A 16,452-nucleotide genomic window follows, 5' to 3' on the forward strand; every position below is an offset into this window, starting at 1 on the left:
GACCCTTGCTGCAAAAAGGTAAGAGAAAAAAAACAAACCTCTCTCACGCAACCCCTGAGAGAACAGTCCCTACATTTCTTGTGTGTTCCTACCTGGTCAGAAGAAACACGATAACTGAGGACTGTGGGAAGAGGCCTCCAGTTTGAAGTCTATTTGGGTGTGTGTTCTCTCATGTGCTCTCCTGAAAGACGTTTTGAGGAAAAAAAGGATCTAATGTGCAGGACGGGGAGCATTGCTCAGAAAAGTGACCAGGGGATTACAGGCTGATATCACCCAGTCCCCGCCCTACTCTGGACCAATCAGTGAGCAGTATGGGTGGAGGAATGGATTTAGTGTTCATGACCCACCTGTGCTGATCTCTGTAGGAGTGTCCTCCTCTATAAATGTCCCCGTTATTCCATCCTCCTCCATAGACTGCTGATCATCCCTCACATACGCCTCTTCTTCTTCTGCTTTAACCTCAACTTTTATATCTATCAGATCTTCACCCTAAACCAAGAGAATGAGAGAAAATATAAATTTGGAAAATATAAGCATTAATTTTGTGACATCACATAAAAAGATTCACATATTGTCTCTACGAATCCATGTTCAAGATGCTCCGTTGCACTAACCTTGTAATGGTGAGGGATGGTGTGACCTTCCTGTGTGGAATCCCGGGAATACAGAGGACGGGGACATCTCTCTGGTGGGTTCCTGGTATTAGGTGGCTCCATCATATCCTTGTGTGCTTCTGAAAACTCCTCCATCACTCCATACTCCTCATCCTCCTCTTTATACTCTTCTTTAACAACAATATTATAATTTTCAAGATTTCCTCTCTGAATATATAATAAAAGATTCAATGTAACAAACATGCTGTGTAAAAATCATAACTACTAATAACTGTTACTCATTTTTACTGTTATTCTTACCACCTGATGATGGTGAGGGATGGTGGGATCTTCCTGTGTGGAATCCTGGGAATACAGAGGGCGGGGACATCTCTCTGGGGGGTTCCTGGTATTAGGTGGCTCCATCATATCCTTGTGTCCTTCTGAAAGCTCCTCCATCACTCCATACTCCTCATCCTCCTCTTTATACTCTTCTTTAACATCAATATTATCATCCCCGAGGATTCCACTCTGAAAGATATAATAAAATATTAATTGCAACGAGCACGCTGTGTATAAATCACAACTACCAATAATTGTCAATCACCTACCTGATGATGGTGAGGGATGGTGTGACCTTCCTGTGTGGAATCCCGGGAATACAGAGGACGGGGACATCTCTCTGGTGGGTTCCCATGACTGGATCCATCTACCTGATGATGGTGAGGGATGGTGTGACCTTCCTGTGTGGAATCCTGGGAATACAGAGGACGGGGACATCTCTCTGGTGGGTTCCCATGACTGGATCCATCTGTAGGAAACACACACACTGACTGAATCCATTGTTTCTATGTGTTTATCAGATGATGGGGGATCTAGGTGGATCCTCCGTACTGCTCTCTCCTTTACAATAAAGTCTCCTCTTACCTGGTGATGTGAGGGGCGGCTGATTGTCCATCATGACGTCCTTGTAGAGATCCTTGTGTCCTTCTAAATACTCCCACTCCTCCATGGAGAAATAGACAGTGACACCCTGACACCTTATAGGAACCTGACACACACAATGATATAAATACAAAGGGTTAAAGCTTGTTGCAGGCATTCCGGTATCATTACATGCAATGCAGGACCAACAGTCCTTATTCGCACACGAGGATGCTAAGGGTCCACCCACATCCTAAGAGCATCAGCAAAAAAAGAAAAAAGCCAGATGGAGGGACATTGGGGGGAGGAGCTGTGGGCGGCGCTCTGTGAGGTTTCTGTACAAAGAATCATTTCTCCCGGGTGCGTCCCACCTCTCCTAAACTGAAAGATGAAATTTGTATCATATTTCTGTGTTCTCCAGAGACTTTACTGATCACATTTTAGGATAAATATACGGGAAAAATTAGTTTTCAGGACATTTACTACAAATGACATTTTTCCCTCTTTCTTCTTCCTATTTGAATCTTATAAAATAAATACATACATACATATTCCAATCCCCCCCATCACTAATAAAAGTCCTATAATCCATTAGTATAGACCAGGCATGTCCAAAGTCCGGCCCGCAGGCCATTTACGGCCCGGGGGTCGGTTTAATACGGCCCTCCAACAGCCCTCCCTGCTCTGTGTAATGTGGCCCTCCCACGGCCCTCCCTTCTATGGCAGACAGTCTTCTGCTTGAGAGCAGAGGGCAGTGCGCATGCCTGACTGCGGCGCGTTCTCCCTGGTCTGTGTAAATGCGGCTGTCGCACGGCCCTCCCTTCTGTGGCAGACAGTCTTCTGCTTGAGAGCAGTGCGCATGCGTGACTGCACCGCGCTGGGAGCGACAGAGGGCGGTGATGTCAGGGCCGGGCTTCCAGCGTGAAGTGTGTTTCTCTTCCCCTCCCGGCTGCCGAGCAGAGACTTCAGCTCCAGCTACCTTTTTCACCCTTCACATTAGTGCAGGTAATTTTTTTTTTTAATTTATTTTCAATACATTGTGAAAACTCAGCTGTCAGTTGATCTTAATGTTATGAAATGAAAAGTATGTCGTTTGCAATTAACTTGGCATAAAATAATTTATTTGCATTTAATTGTAATGGTTCAAAGAATGTTCGGAAAAATGTTCGGCCCTCCACCATGTTCACTTCATCCAATCTGGCCCTCTTTGAAAAAAGTTTGGACACCCCTGGTATAGACTGATGAGGTGAGAAGGTGACCCATCTCCACAATGAGGAGAATGTTCCGGCCCCGGAAGTGGGGGAATGTTGTGCCCCTGAAGGGGTTAATCTGGGTTCCCACACTATATATGTGTGTATCATCATCTGCTGGAGATAAAAGACATCACAGTGACTATGGAGGAAGAGGACGGACATGACTATGGAGGAAGAGGACGGACGTGACCATGGAGGAAGAGGACGGACGTGACCATGGGGGAAGAGGACGGACGTGACCATGGGGGAAGAGGACGGACGTGACCATGGAGGAAGAGGACGGACGTGACCATGGAGGAAGAGGACGGACGTGACCATGGGGGAAGAGGACGGACGTGACCATGGGGGAAGAGGACGGACGTGACCATGGGGGAAGAGGACGGACGTGACCATGGGGGAAGAGGACGGACGTGGCCATGGGGGAAGAGGACGGACGTGGCCATGGGGGAAGAGGACGGACGTGGCCATGGGGGAAGAGGACGGACGTGGCCATGGGGGAAGAGGACGGACGTGGCCATGGGGGAAGAGGACGGACGTGGCCATGGGGGAAGAGGACGGACGTGGCCATGGGGGAAGAGGACGGAGGTGGCCATGGGGGAAGAGGACGGAGGTGGCTATGGGGGAAGAGGACGGAGGTGGCAATGGGGGAAGAGGACGGAGGTGGCTATGGGGGAAGAGGACGGACATGACGGGGGGTTACTGGGTGTAAATAGGAAATAACATCTTATTACCTCCTCTGCTGCCACTTCCACTAACGTCTCCTCTCTACTTCCTCTCGCCCCACCTCTCACCCAGAACTTCCTGTCTGTACCTGACATCACTTCCTGTCTGTAACTGACATCACTTCCTGTCTTCTATAGAGACTTCCTGTCTGGGTAGAAATGAGATAACCACCTTGTGGAGCTCAGAGGAACTGCAGCCCCGAGAAGCATCTGGTAGTGTGACCCCGGCCTTGTGCTGGGTGTGTATGGACTGTATGTCCTTATAGAGGGGTCACCTCCACTCTCACCAAGGGGGACAGAAATATATGACTGCCTAGTCCGGCCTTTCCCAGCCAGGGGTCCTCCAAAAGTTTCTAGGGGTTCCTTGACTGAATTTTTAGATTAAGCCCTATGATGTAAATCAAGAAAAAATTTAATTTATATCCAGAAATCCACAACAGAGCCTGATCCTAGCGTGCAGCCTTGCTGGTCAGGGAAGGGTGCAAGACAGTCTACCTCCTCATCAACCATACCAGGCCACATGTCCTCTACATGGGCAGAGCATCCTGTCAAGTCCATTCACCCCTGGTTGGAAAGCTGAACAAGTCCAATGTATGAGCTCATATTGGGGAACATGAGGAATCTGTACAACATAAGTCATCGGGAAATATATATCTGTCTGCAGAACTCCAGGGAGATATTGGAACTCTAATTCATGGTCACCTGGAAATCATCAAAAGGAGAAAGTCCATCCAACCCGTGAGATTGGTCAGAGACTCATTGGTGTCATTCTGGACATTGCCAGATTAGGTCTTGGCTACAGAGTGAAGGGTGACGCTGCTCATACTATATTGAACCCTCATCTACATCATGGACATTTTCTTCAGCTTCCTTCTCTTCTTAGTAAATATGATAGAAATCTTCACAATCGTATAGAAGAGGTTGGGGTACAGAATAGTCATAGAAAGGTCCAGCACCCCAATAGAGGAAGAGGTGGTCTGGTAAAATTTTCACAGCTATTACTAATATTTCCTGTAATGTGTCTAAGATGTGTATTTCCTATGATCATCAGCCCCATCTAGTGGCCATAATGCGGTATTTTCCTGATTGATGCATTTCGGGAAGATACCACATTGTGGCCACTAGATGGGGATTATTTGTGACAGATGTGTGAATGCTCAGGGGAATGAATGGCATTTTTTAAAATAAACAGACCCTTGTGTGTCTCACGGCAAAATCATTCTTTGGACTCTTAGGAAAAACAGCTGTCAATGTCATACAAGTGCTCTACTGATTGGACTTAACAAGCATGTTTTCAGGGTTGTCCTTCTCCCATTGATCACCAAGGTAAAGGATTACTACTTTGACCATCAATATAAGGGGATCCTTCTCCCGTTGGTCACCAATGTAAGGGACCACTACACTGACCATTAATATAAGGGGGTCCTCCCATTGGTCACCAATGTAAGAGACCACTACACTGACCATTGATAAGGGGTCCTTCTCCCATTGGTCACCAATGTAAGAGACCACTAAACTGACCATTGATAAGGGATCCTTCTCCCATTGGTCACTAGTGTAAGGGACCACTACACTGACCATTGATATACGGGGATCCTTCTATTGGTCACCAATGTAAGAGACCACTACACTGACCACTGATATAAGTGGGCCCTTCTCCCATTGGTCACCAATTTAAGGGACCACTACACTGACCACTGATCTAAAGGGGTCCTTCTCCCATTGGTCACCAATGTAAGGGACTACTTCATTGACCACTGATCTAAGGGGGTCCTTCTCCCATTGGTCACCAATGTAAGGGACTACTTTATTGACCACTGATCTAAGGGGGTCCTTCTCCCATTGGTCACCAATGTAAGGGACTACTTCATTGACCACTGATCTAAGGGGGTCCTTCTCCCATTGGTCACCAATGTAAGGGACCACTACACTGACCACTGATCTAAGGGGGTCCTTCTCCCATTTGTCACTACCACCTGCCATGTGAGCCCAGCACTGGCATGGCAGATGTTGCCATGTAGAGGGGAAAGAGACCATGGGACATCTGATCTTACAGACCCCTGATGTCTCATAATAGAGAACCTGTCACAATATCCCATTATATTGGGGGTATTGGTTCCTTATGTGAAAGCAATAAAGTTGTGTGAAAAAAGGTGTAAACAGTTAAAATTACACCCAAGCACTTAAACCCCTTTACACCACAAACACACACCTACAGTGCATCCAGAAAGTATTCCCAGCGCTTCACTTTTGGCACATTTTGTTATGTTACAGCCTTATTCCAAAATGGATTAAATAAATTTTTTTCGTCAACATTCTACAAACAATATCCCATAATGACAACGTGAAAGAAGTTAGTTTTGAAATCTGTGCAATTTATTAAAAATAAAAAATTAAAAAAACAAACATAAGTATTCCCAGCCTTTGTCATGACACTCAAAATTGAGCTCTGGTGCATCCTGTTTCCACTGATCATCCTTCAGATGTTTCCACAACTTGATTGGAGTCCATCTGTGGGAAATTCAGTTGATTGGACATGATTAGGAAAGGCATAAACCTGTCTTTAGAAGGTCCCTGTCACGGAGCTGGCCCTTCCCCCCCATCCTCTAGTCTTGCTGCCTGCCACCCCCACCCCTCAGCAGCCCCTCACTCTTCTGTCCTGTCCATGCTGGGACTTCTAGTCCTCTGTGTCCCTGACACAGGCAGCCCTCAGCAGCCCCTCACCCCTCTCGCTTGCAGTCTGGCCCCCTGCTGAAGGAATCCACAAACAGGCCCCCTCCTCCCTTCCCCCTCATGCACATCTTCCCAGGCTCCCTGGGTGGGTCCGGAGACATGGGAGACAGGGCCCGTTGCCATGGTAACCCGACAGGAAGTCTCCGGTTACCAACAAGGCACCCAGCTCTGTACTTAAGGGTGAGCAGAAAAAAAAACCCGCCTGGTGTTCTCCTGGCTGCGTGTGTGAGAGAATGCTGTGCTGAGCGCCAGCTTCTTTCATCCGACCATCCCCCATCCTCCTTCTCATCTCCCTGGCTGACCGGACTGTCCGTCTGCTGCTGGATCCTCTCCAGTGTGGGGTGAACGCTCTGCTGCCTGGAACCTTTTCCCTATCTGGACTTACCTCTTGTTCCCTGTGTGCCTGCGGGCTGGACATTTTCCCTGCCTGGATTTAACTCTTTGTTGCCCGTGAGCCGAACAAACTTAACCCTTCCCTGCCTGGAGCTGCCTGTATGGATTAACCCTGTGTTGCCTGTGTGGACTGTAGCCCTCTGTGTCCAGCTCCCTGCATCCAGTAAGTGCACTAATCCCATGCTGCCCAAAAGACTGAGCCCAATTCTCCCCAGGAACTTGAAGACCCACAAAGCCATCCTGCCCTTGCCTTACTGAACCCTGTGGATTACCAGCTCCCTGTTGTTCCATATTGCCTTCCAAAGAACTTTACTGTGTTACTGTGTCTGGTGTGGATCTGTGGACTAATGGAATTGTTGTCTGTGCCCCAAAAACCTCCCCAATAAAAGCCCGCACGTTGGGTTCCGTGCAATCTGTCTCTGTGTGCTCTCTGGTTCTCTTGACAGTCCCACAGGTAACAGTGTATGTCAGAGCACAAACCAAACCATGAAGTCCAAGGAATTGTCCGTAGACCTCCAAAACAGGATTGTGTCAAGGCACAGATCTGGGGAAGGGTACAGAAACATTTCTGAAGCATTGAAGGTCCCAATGAGCACAGTGACCTCTATCATCCGTAAATGGAAGATGTTTGGAACCACCAGGAATCTTCCTAGAGTGGGCCGCCAAAATGAGCGATCGAGGGAGAAGGGCCTTAGCCAGGGAGGTAACCAAGAACCCAATGGTCACTCTGAAAGAACTTCAGCATTTCTCTGTGATGAGAGAACCTTCCAGAACAACCATCTCTGCAGCACTCCACCAATCAGGCCTGTATGGTAGAGTGGACAGACGGAAGCCACTCCTCAGTAAAAAGGCAAATGGCAGCCCACCTGGAGTTTGCCAAAAAGGCACCTGAGAGACTCTCAGACCATGAGAAACAAAACTCTCTGGTCTGATGAAACAAAGATTGAACTATTTGACTTGAATGCCAAGCGTTATATCTGGAGGAAAGCAGGCACCGCTCACCCCCTGGCCAATACCATCCCTACAGTGAAGCATGGTGGTGGCAGCATCATGCTGTGGGGATGTTTTTCAGTGGCAGGAACTGGGAGACTAATCAGGATCGAAGGAAAGATGAATGCAGCAATGTACAGAGACACCCATGATGAAAACCTGTTCCAGAGTGTGCTGGACCTTAGACTGGGGCAACAGTTCATCTTTCAGCAGGACAACGACCCTAAGCACACAGCCCACATAACAAAGGAGTGGCTACAGGCCAACTCTGTGAATGTCATAACAGCTTTGCTTCCCTTCCTGGTGAACTGTGATTGGCCCACAGTTCTCACATGGTACATGGGCCAATCACAGCACCCTGTACCATGTGATTATCTGTAGCCGATCGCAGATCATTAGTATTATAAACTTAACCCATTCATGATTCAAGCATATTATAACCATAACCCAATGCAATGATTCAAGCATTGCATTGGAGGAGCAAAAGGTTTTATTGTTCCTGCAAAGTGTAAAAACAAAACATGAAAATCCCTAATCACCCCCCCTGATTAGTTCAAAATTACTATGGTAACATTGAACTACTCTGATGAAAGTTTAATAAAATAGTAAAAAAAAAAAAAAAAAGAATGTTAATATATAAAAAGTCAATATATATTTAAGAGTTTTTTTTAACCATTTCCATACCGGGCAATTTTACCCCTTCCTGCCCAGGCCATTTTTCAGGTTTCAGCGCTCTCACAATTTGAATGACAATTGCGCGGTCATACAACATTGCACCCAAACTAAAATTTTATCATTTTCTTCACACAACTAGAGCTTTCTTTTGGTGGTATTTAATCACCGCTGGGAGTTTTATTTTTTGCTAAATTAACAAAAAAAGACCAACAATTTTGAAAAAAAACATTTTTCTTTGTTTCTGTTATAAAAGTTTACAAATAAATAATTGTTCTTCATAAATTTAGGCCGAGATGTATTCTGCTACATGTCTTTGGTGAAAATAACCCAAATTAGGATGTATTATTTAGTTTGTAGGAAAGTTATAGAGTTCACAAACTATGGTATAGATCTGAATATTGATCAATCCTGAAGTACTGACAGCCAATCTAATTTCTTGAGGTCCAAGAATGTCAGAACAGTACAGATATCCCCCAAATGACCCCTTTTTGCAGAGTAGACAGTCCAACGTACTTCATAAGAGGAATGGCGAGTTTTTTGAAGTTGTATTTTTTTTGTCATAATTTTTCGGAAAATGAAAAAATTTAAAAAATTATTTTCACTATTTTTTTTTTTACATACTGTCACCAGTGCAGTACAGCGTCATCATATAACTGGCATGGCGGTGAACAGGGACACTGACTGGTGACAGTATGAATTAAAAAAATGTATATATATTTTTTTATTATTTTTAATTTTTTATTACATATTTTTTTAAAGATTTTTTTTCATATTTTACCATGACCAAAGTAGTACAATGTTACCATAGTAACATTGTACTACTTTAGGGAAGTGATCAGTATTTTTTTTTTTTTACACAATTTGCTTAGAGCAAAGAATTACTTTGCTATATGCAAGCATTAACCTGAATGAAATTGATTCATTCAGGTTTTTTTTTTTTTGTGCTTTGCTGTGATTTGGCCACAGCTAATCACATGACATGTGCATGTGACCTGCTGTGACCATTCACAGCTAGGCACTAGTATACAATGGATGGCATGAATGAAGCTATCCATTGTATACAACTGTCATGTGACCTGCTGTGATTGGTCACAGCAGGTCACATGGTACCGGCAACGGGGGCCGGTGACAGATCGTGCCCCTGCGCGGCTCTGCAACCGCACGAACTGCGCATGTGTGGGAGCACGCCAAATGGCGTGCACCCGGAAAGCTGAAGCATTTTTGCGGCCGCCAAACGGCTATAGGCCGGGCGGCTAATGGTTAAACTGCTTGTCAACTCCCCACTCGCAATGTGCGGGTGAGCGGTGGCTCTGGGCAAAGTGACATACCTTTATGGCGCTTTCTATTTCTGGGTGTTAGCATGTATGCACGTTCCCCCCCGTTGGTCCAGGGAGAGAAGAGAGAGCACCGCAATGTGAGTAAAAGCACTACATTTAACACACATGGTAGATTAGCACATTTAACCCTTTGATCACCCTTATTAACTCTTTGATTGCCCCGTCACCTAACCCAGTGCCATTAGTACAGTGTCAGTATATAGAATTTTTCACTGATCACTGTATTCCTGCCACTATCGACATCAGATAGTGTCAGGGTCAGTAAGCACCCCTCCCAGCCAGTGTCAGCTAGCATTAGATTGCCCGCACACTATCGCACTCATGCTATTGGTCACTGATCACCCCCATTACTAGTATAGTGTTTGTACAGATCAATATAATGATCATGAACAGAACTATACTAGTGCCCACTTAGTATAGTGTCCCTAAAAAACACAATGTTAGCAGGATCAGCCCCTCGATTGTTTTTCGTGGCAGATTTGCATGAATTGATTGTGGGCCAAAGCAATTTATATGCACAACAATACATCGCTGCCCACCCAAATTCAGCTCTTGCCAGACAATTCGCAAAAACTCTTTTTGGCCTAACCCACAACATGTCATTACAAAAAATAATGAATTGCGGTCATATTGGTCCACAGACCCAATTCATCATATGACCGTATTCTCTGCTGTTACATACTGTATATGCCCAACATGGACCAGCAATGTAATGGTATGTCACTGGACTTTGGAGTGGTTATACCGGGATGATGCCTGCAGCTACAGGCATCATCCTGGTATTATTTTTTTCAGCTGGGGAATGGCTTTCAAGTAAAAGCAATTATTGCAGCTATGTAGCCGCTAGATCACTTTTTCAAACAAGGGGAGGGGACAACCCCTCCCCATCACCTTCCATGGCTTTCTCGGGCTCTCCCGTCCCACTGGGGAACCCAATAATAATTCTTCCAGCTGACCATAGAGCTGATCAGAGACCGGAGTTTCTCCAATCATCTCTATGGTCTAAGAAACCATAAGCAACAAGCATTTCATCATTTCAGTTTCCCTGGATATAAATAGTGCCATTCCTTGGTGTGATCAGATGTTTTTTGGGGCAAGGAGAGATCTAGAGTTTAACAGACCCCAGATTTTTCTGAAAAGAGTACCTGTCACTGCCTATTGCTATCACAAGGGATATTTACATTCCCTGTGAGAATAAAAGTGATAAAAAAAAAAATTTAAAAGGAACAGTATATTTTCAAAAAAGCATAATTATTAAAAATAAGATCCCCCCATGCTCATGCACAAAGGCAAATGCAGACATCGGTCAAGTGTCGGTATGTAAAAAGAGATTTCACCATGCAAGTGAGGTATCACTGTGAATGTCAGATCAAAGACAGCAATTCTAGCACTAGACCTCCTGTGTAAATCTAAAGTGGTAACCTGTCTATACTGGACGAGGGCATGTTTCCCTAAACACCATGTGGTAAGCTGAAAGGATCAGGCCCTCCTATCCCTCTTGTATTGAACTGTATTGTTACTGTATTGTCTCCCGTTATATTGTAAAGCGCTGAGCAAACTGTCGGCGCCATATAAATCCTGTATAATAATAATGTGGCCAATTGATGAATCTAAAATATATCATCTTTATTCAAATAAATAAAAAATGTACGCTCAGTTGTAATTAATGCCTATTGGAGTGGAATGTACTACGCACAGCAATATGACTGGATACCATTGCAATTATTTCCCTTACATCCAAATGGTTAATAACACCAGACCAAATCAAATACCATACCGGTTTAGATGAAGTGACGGCATACAAGGAGGTACTGTAGTTTGATCATAAGCCTATCAGCTTGAATATATAATCTCTGTTAAGGAAATGGAGTTCCCCCCCCTGGACAAAACGAATTAGATAGTATAATATATCTTGCTACAGATATGTAATATGGGTACACTCATCCACGGGCTTACATGTCAGCCTCTCATGGATGAGCCCCATACATCACCATATCCACCAAAAATACCTCACTGTCTTGAGGAATGCAAACAATGCACTGTAAAATGCACTACAGACCTCTACAAAAAAAGGGGGGAGAGGAGCGAATACCATGTGCATTCAAGAAGTGCTCCCAAAGAAAGACCCAAAGAAACTCTAAATGTTTCGCTCCAGAAAACAGAGCTTCGTCAGGAATATAAAGAATTAAAATAGGTCACATAGTGGCTGGAAGTTGTGCTTAGTTGCACATGGTGGCAAAATGGTACCTATCGTTTATTTCACCTCTACATATAGATATGACCATCGAAATGGCCCCCGCACATGCTCAGTTCCTCAACAGACACCATCTTGTGGACAAAAAGAACTGCACATGCTCAGTACCTCAGACGCCATCTTGTGGACAAAAAACAGAACGTCAGGCCACAACACAATAGATACTGCTGGTGCTCTCAAACACTGTTAATGGCGCACTAATTAACCATTTCCTGTCCGGACACTTTTACCCCCTTCCTGACCAGGGCAATTTTCCGCAATTTTCCGCTTTCTATCACACTTTGAATGACAATTGCGCGGTCATGCAACACTGTACCCAAATGAATTTTTTACCATTTTTTTGAGACAGATAAAGCTTTATTTTGGTGGTATTTATTCACCACTGGGATTTGTATTTTTTTTTGCCATGTAAATTAAATGTCCAGAAAATTTTGAAAAAAAGTATTTTTTTTATAAAATTTAGCAAATAAATAATATTTCATCATAAATCTTAGCCAAAATTTATTCCGTTATCTTTTTAGTAAAAAAAAAAAATCCAAATTAGTTTATAACTAAAAATTATAATTTTTAAACATTTTTTTTTACATTTTTATTTTATTTTTTTATATTATTTTTTATTTTTACATACTGTCACCCTAGCAGTACAGTGTCACCATGGTGACACTGTACTACTTGTGGGTGGTGATGAAGATTTTTTTTTTTTTTTACACTGATTGCTTTTACACCCATATAGGATGTAAAAGCAATCATTTCTCCTTCTCTCTGTCTGCATTCTTGCACTCATTGAGAAGTACTGAGTGAGCTGATATTGGTCACAGCTTGTCACATGGTACAAGGCTGTTGTGAATAGCCTTGTACCATGTGACCTCTGTGATCATTCACAGATTTCACACGTAGTAAGCAATGATGTCACAAGTGACATCTTGCTTACTACTTTGCATGTGATCACTGATTGGCCAATCAGTGATCACATGATCGGGACCTTGTACAGAGGTCCCGTCCGACGATCGGTGTTTCACTGTGTCCGGAGGACACAGCGGGCACCGGATCGCGGTGCTGCGCGCTTCCAGGGAGCGCGCACAAGCAGGGTGCGGGGAGGCCGTTTATAAACGGCCACCCGACCCTGCAGTGCCACCGTCCGGCCGTTTATATGCAACGGCCGGTCGGGAAGTGGTTAAGGACCAAAATTACAGTTCATACCATTACATAGCATTCATGGAGCAAAATCGAACAAAAAGCACACAATCCCTAATCGTACACAAAAGGAACGAAGGTAAACCCTTCATTTATACCATAAGGTGTCCTCGAGCCTAAACGGAAGATTCATTTTGCTTCAAGTTTCAAATGACATTTATCTAAGTCTCCTTTTCTAGGACCCAGATCATATTTGACAATAATTCAAACGTCTAAGACAGGGGTGGGTAAACTTTTTGACTTGAGGGCCGCAATGGGTTCATATATTGGACCCGGGGGCCGGACCAAGAGTAGATGAATGATGTGTATGTGTCATCCATAGTAAGTATAGTAATATTCCCCCATAGTAAGCATAGTAATTAATCCCCCATATAGTAATTCATCCCCCATAGTAATTAATCCCCCATATAGTAATTCATCCCCCATAGTAATTCATCCCCCATATAGTAATTCATCCCCCATATAGTAATTCATCCCCCCATAGTAATTCACCCCCCATAGTAATTCATCCCCCATATAGTAATTCATCCCCCATAGTAATTCATCCCCCATATAGTAATTCATCCCCCATAGTAATTCATCCCCCATATAGTAATTCATCCCCCATATAGTAATTCATCCCCCATAGTAATTCATCCCCCATATAGTAATTCATCCCCCATAGTAATTCATCCCCCATATAGTAATTCATCCCCCATAGTAATACATCCCCCATAGTAATTCATCCCCCATATAGTAATTCATCCCCCATATAGTAATTCATCCCCCATAGTAATTCATCCCCCATATAGTAATTCATCCCCCATAGTAATTCATCCCCCATATAGTAATTCATCCCCCATTGTAATTCATCCCCCATATAGTAATTCATCCCCCATAGTAATTCATCCCCCATATAGTAATTCATCCCCCATAGTAATTCATCCCCCATATAGTAATTCATCCCCCCTATAGTAATTCATCCCCCATATAGTAATTCATCCCCCCTATAGTAATTCATCCCCCATATAGTAATTCATCCCCCCTATAGTAATTCATTCCCCATATTAATTCATCCCCCATATTAAGTCCCCCGTGTCAATTCACTTACCTTTGCTCCGCGCGTTCCTCTCGCCGTGTTCCCGCGCCGTTCTGGTGTAGTATGAAAATCTGTCTCCTATGAGGATCTGTCCCCCTCGACGTATCTGCGCATGTGCCAGTTTCAGGCATTAGCAGCCGATTGGCGATCTCCGGCACATGCGCAGATACGTCGAGGGGGACAGATCCTCATAGGAGACAGATTTTCATGCTACACCGGTCTTCAGGGCGGACTGTGAGAGGAGCCTACCGGGAGCCTAGCTCCGCAGGCCGGATTAAAAGGTCCGCCGGGCCGTAGTTTGCCCATTGCTGGTCTAAGATGTCAGCCTTGCCATCTTGTTTTAGTATCACATGTCTTGCTACCGGTCTATCCTTGTTTCGAGCAATGTTGTTCACATGTTCAAGAACTCGTCTCCTAAAGGGGCAAATTGTTTTTCCTACATATATTAGGGGGCATGGACATTTTAAAGCATAAATCACCCCCTCTGTGCTGCAATTATAGAAATTTCTTATTTTAATGATCTCCCCATTTTTAAGGTTAACAAACTCCTTGGTGTTACTCAAGAATGAACAGGCCTTACAGTGACCGCGCCTGAAACTACCTTTTGGTTTCTCAGGCAGCCAAGTGTGTTTCATTGATGTTATGGAAGTTTTTTCTAGATGTACTAACATGTCTCTCAAATTCCTACCCCGTCTGTAGGTTACCTTGGGATCTTTAGATAGGATCTGTGATAGATATTTGTCCTCATGCAAAATGTTCCAATATTTCTTTATGATGTTGGAAATCTGCCGATTGATATGAGTATTTACCTATGATATGCTGGTTATCCACTTTTATGTCTTTCTGACTCAACAGATTCCCTCAGAAACCCCTTTCACTTTCTCATAGGATTTAATCAAATCAGTCTTAAAGTGGTAACCTGTAAAGGCTTTTAAGGCGTGGATATGGTTGGTTATAAAAAATGTACGTCGTTTGTTGCTGTTGCACAGGCATGCACCATTTTAAAGCATGTCATGTTTTGGTATCTATTTACTTGGAATAACATCATCTTTAATATTTTATCCACAATTGGGCAATACATTGTGTTTTTGTGTATTAAAATTCAAAAAGTGTATTTTTTCCACAAAATTTGCATTTGAAAAATTGCTGCACAAATACTGTGTGTCGTAAAAAAATTGCAACACTCACCATTTTATTCTTTAGGGCCTCTGCTTTAAAAAAATTATATAATGTTTGGGGGTTTTAAGTAATTTTCTATTATTCATGGAAACAAAAAGTGTCACAAAAGGCTTGTTCAAGTGGTTGATGTCTGGCACAAGCTTGTAATGTTGGCCCTGAAATGCACACCCCCAAACTATTCCTTTTTGGAAAATAGACACCCCAATTGTATTTGCTACGGGGCATGGTGAGCAGATCCCATTTGTTGCCACAAGTTTTTAGAAAAAGAAAACGAAAATGTATTTTTTTCATTTTCAAAACCTTGTGACAGAAAATGATATCTGAAAAATACTCACCATGCCTCTTGTCAAATTCCTTGGGGTGTCTACTTTCCTAAAAGGGGTCATGGGGGGGTTGTACTGTCCTGGAATTTTAGGGCCTCCAAAATTGTGAGGTAGTCAGGAAGTGAGAAAATATGCCCTTTCAAAGCCTGAAGGTGGTCATTGGATTTTGAGGTCCTGTATGTGGCTAGGCTGCCAAAAAGTCTCTCACATGTCATATCCCCATACTTGGGAGAAGTAGCAGAATGCATTTTTGGGGGGTTATTCCACATATATCCATGGCAAGTGTGAGCAATATATAATTTAAGTGACAGCTTTGTGTAAAAAAAAAAAAGTCATTTTCCAAAAATATGTGGCAAAAAATAAAATCTTCCATGGACCCAACATGCCTATCAGCAAATTTCTTGAGGTGTCTACTTTCCAAAAAGGGGTCATTTGGGTTTTTTTTGTACTGCCCTGACATTTTAGCACTTCAAGAAATGTGATAGGCAGTCAGAAAGAAAAAATTGCGTATATTCCAATATATATAGTTTGTAGACGCTATAACTTTCCCGCAAACCAATTACTATACACTTATTCTTTTTTTTTTTTTTAACCTTTAGGACATGTAGCAGAATACATACTGGCCTGAATTTGGTACTAAATTTGAGTTTATTGGATATTTAACAGAAAGTAGAAATTTTTTTTTTTTCAGAATTTTTGGTCTTCTTTCATTTACATCACAAAAAAATAGAAAACCCCAGTGGTGATGAAATACCACCAAAAAACTAAAAAAATACTATTTGTGTAAAAAAAGGGACACATATT

At 43.3% G+C, this 16,452-nt stretch overlaps 1 protein-coding gene across 1 annotated transcript in view; it reads right to left on the reverse strand.

Moving 5' to 3' along the window:
- Positions 1-16,452, reverse strand: part of LOC149429919 (uncharacterized) — a 95,873-nt gene that overhangs the window by 40,946 nt on the left and 38,475 nt on the right. The window contains 3 exon segments of the mRNA XM_089666365.1: positions 348-489; positions 615-821; positions 915-1,121. Coding sequence (XP_089522491.1) covers positions 348-489; positions 615-821; positions 915-1,121 — 556 coding nt within the window.

This window comes from Staurois parvus, unplaced genomic scaffold (genome assembly GCF_062004578.1).
Source record: "Staurois parvus isolate SC_StPar_1 unplaced genomic scaffold, SC_StPar_1.0 ptg002686l, whole genome shotgun sequence".
Classification (NCBI taxonomy): domain Eukaryota; kingdom Metazoa; phylum Chordata; class Amphibia; order Anura; family Ranidae; genus Staurois; species Staurois parvus.